The sequence below is a fragment of the Eimeria mitis genome, genomic scaffold, assembly GCF_000499745.2.
Source record: "Eimeria mitis Houghton genomic scaffold, Emh_scaff673, whole genome shotgun sequence".
Classification (NCBI taxonomy): domain Eukaryota; phylum Apicomplexa; class Conoidasida; order Eucoccidiorida; family Eimeriidae; genus Eimeria; species Eimeria mitis.
In genome coordinates, this window is record NW_013574855.1 from 10,074 (window position 1) to 10,905 (window position 832).

Genomic DNA, 832 nt, shown 5'->3' on the forward strand with positions numbered 1-832 from the left:
TGATGCTGCTGCTGCTGCTGCTGCTGCTGCTGCTGCTGCTGCTGCTGCTGCTGTTGCTTGGTTTGCTGCTGCTGCTGCTTCATGCGGTTACTGCTGGTTTGCTGCTTTGCTGCTGGCTGCTGCTGCTTCTTGTTGCTGTTGCTGCTGCTGCTGCTGCTGCTGCTGTTGCTGCTGCTGCTGCTGCTGCTGCTGTTGCTGCTGCTGCTGCTGCTGCTGCTGCTGCTGTTGCTGTGTGGTGCTGAGGAAGAGAAACCGCAGATTTGTTTATTGTTTGCATGCAATTGATAATTTACATCTTTGTTTTATTTTTTTATTTTTATTTTATTTTATTTTGTTTTATTTTATTTTATTTTATTTTTATTTTATTTTATTTTATTTTAGTATTTTATTTAATTTATTTATTTTATTTACTTATTTATTTTTTTTTATTTTATTTTTTTTGTTTTTTGTGTAGGCATTGGTGGAGTTAACTCGCCGCGAAGTCAGCAGATTAAGGTTTGTTTCTTTCTTATTTTTTTTTATTTTTTTATTTTTAATTTTTAATTTTTATTTTATTTTATTTATTTATTTTTTTTTTGTTTATTTATCTGTTGTTTTTGTTTATTTGTTTCTATTGCTGTTGGTTGTTTTTTATTATTTTTATTTTATTTTATTTTATTTTATTTTACTTTATTTTATTTATTTGTTTTTGTTTATCTATTATAATTTTATTTTTTTTTGTTTTGTTTGTTGCCTTCGTTTACTTATTTATTTTATTTTTATTTATTTTTTCCGGCTGCTATCCTCTTTGTTTTTGTTTATTTATTTCTGTTGTTGGTGCAGTTGTTTTGTT

The 832-nt window shown here is 29.2% G+C and overlaps 1 protein-coding gene across 1 annotated transcript in view; it reads right to left on the bottom strand.

The window, feature by feature from the left end:
* Positions 1–83, bottom strand: part of EMH_0019340 (uncharacterized protein) — a gene marked incomplete at both ends in the record, with an annotated part of 2,224 nt that extends 2,141 nt beyond the window's left edge. Inside the window, one exon of the mRNA XM_013501345.1 lies at positions 1–83. Within this exon, the coding sequence (XP_013356799.1) occupies positions 1–83 (83 nt within the window).
* Between the last annotated feature and the right edge of the window lie 749 nt (positions 84–832).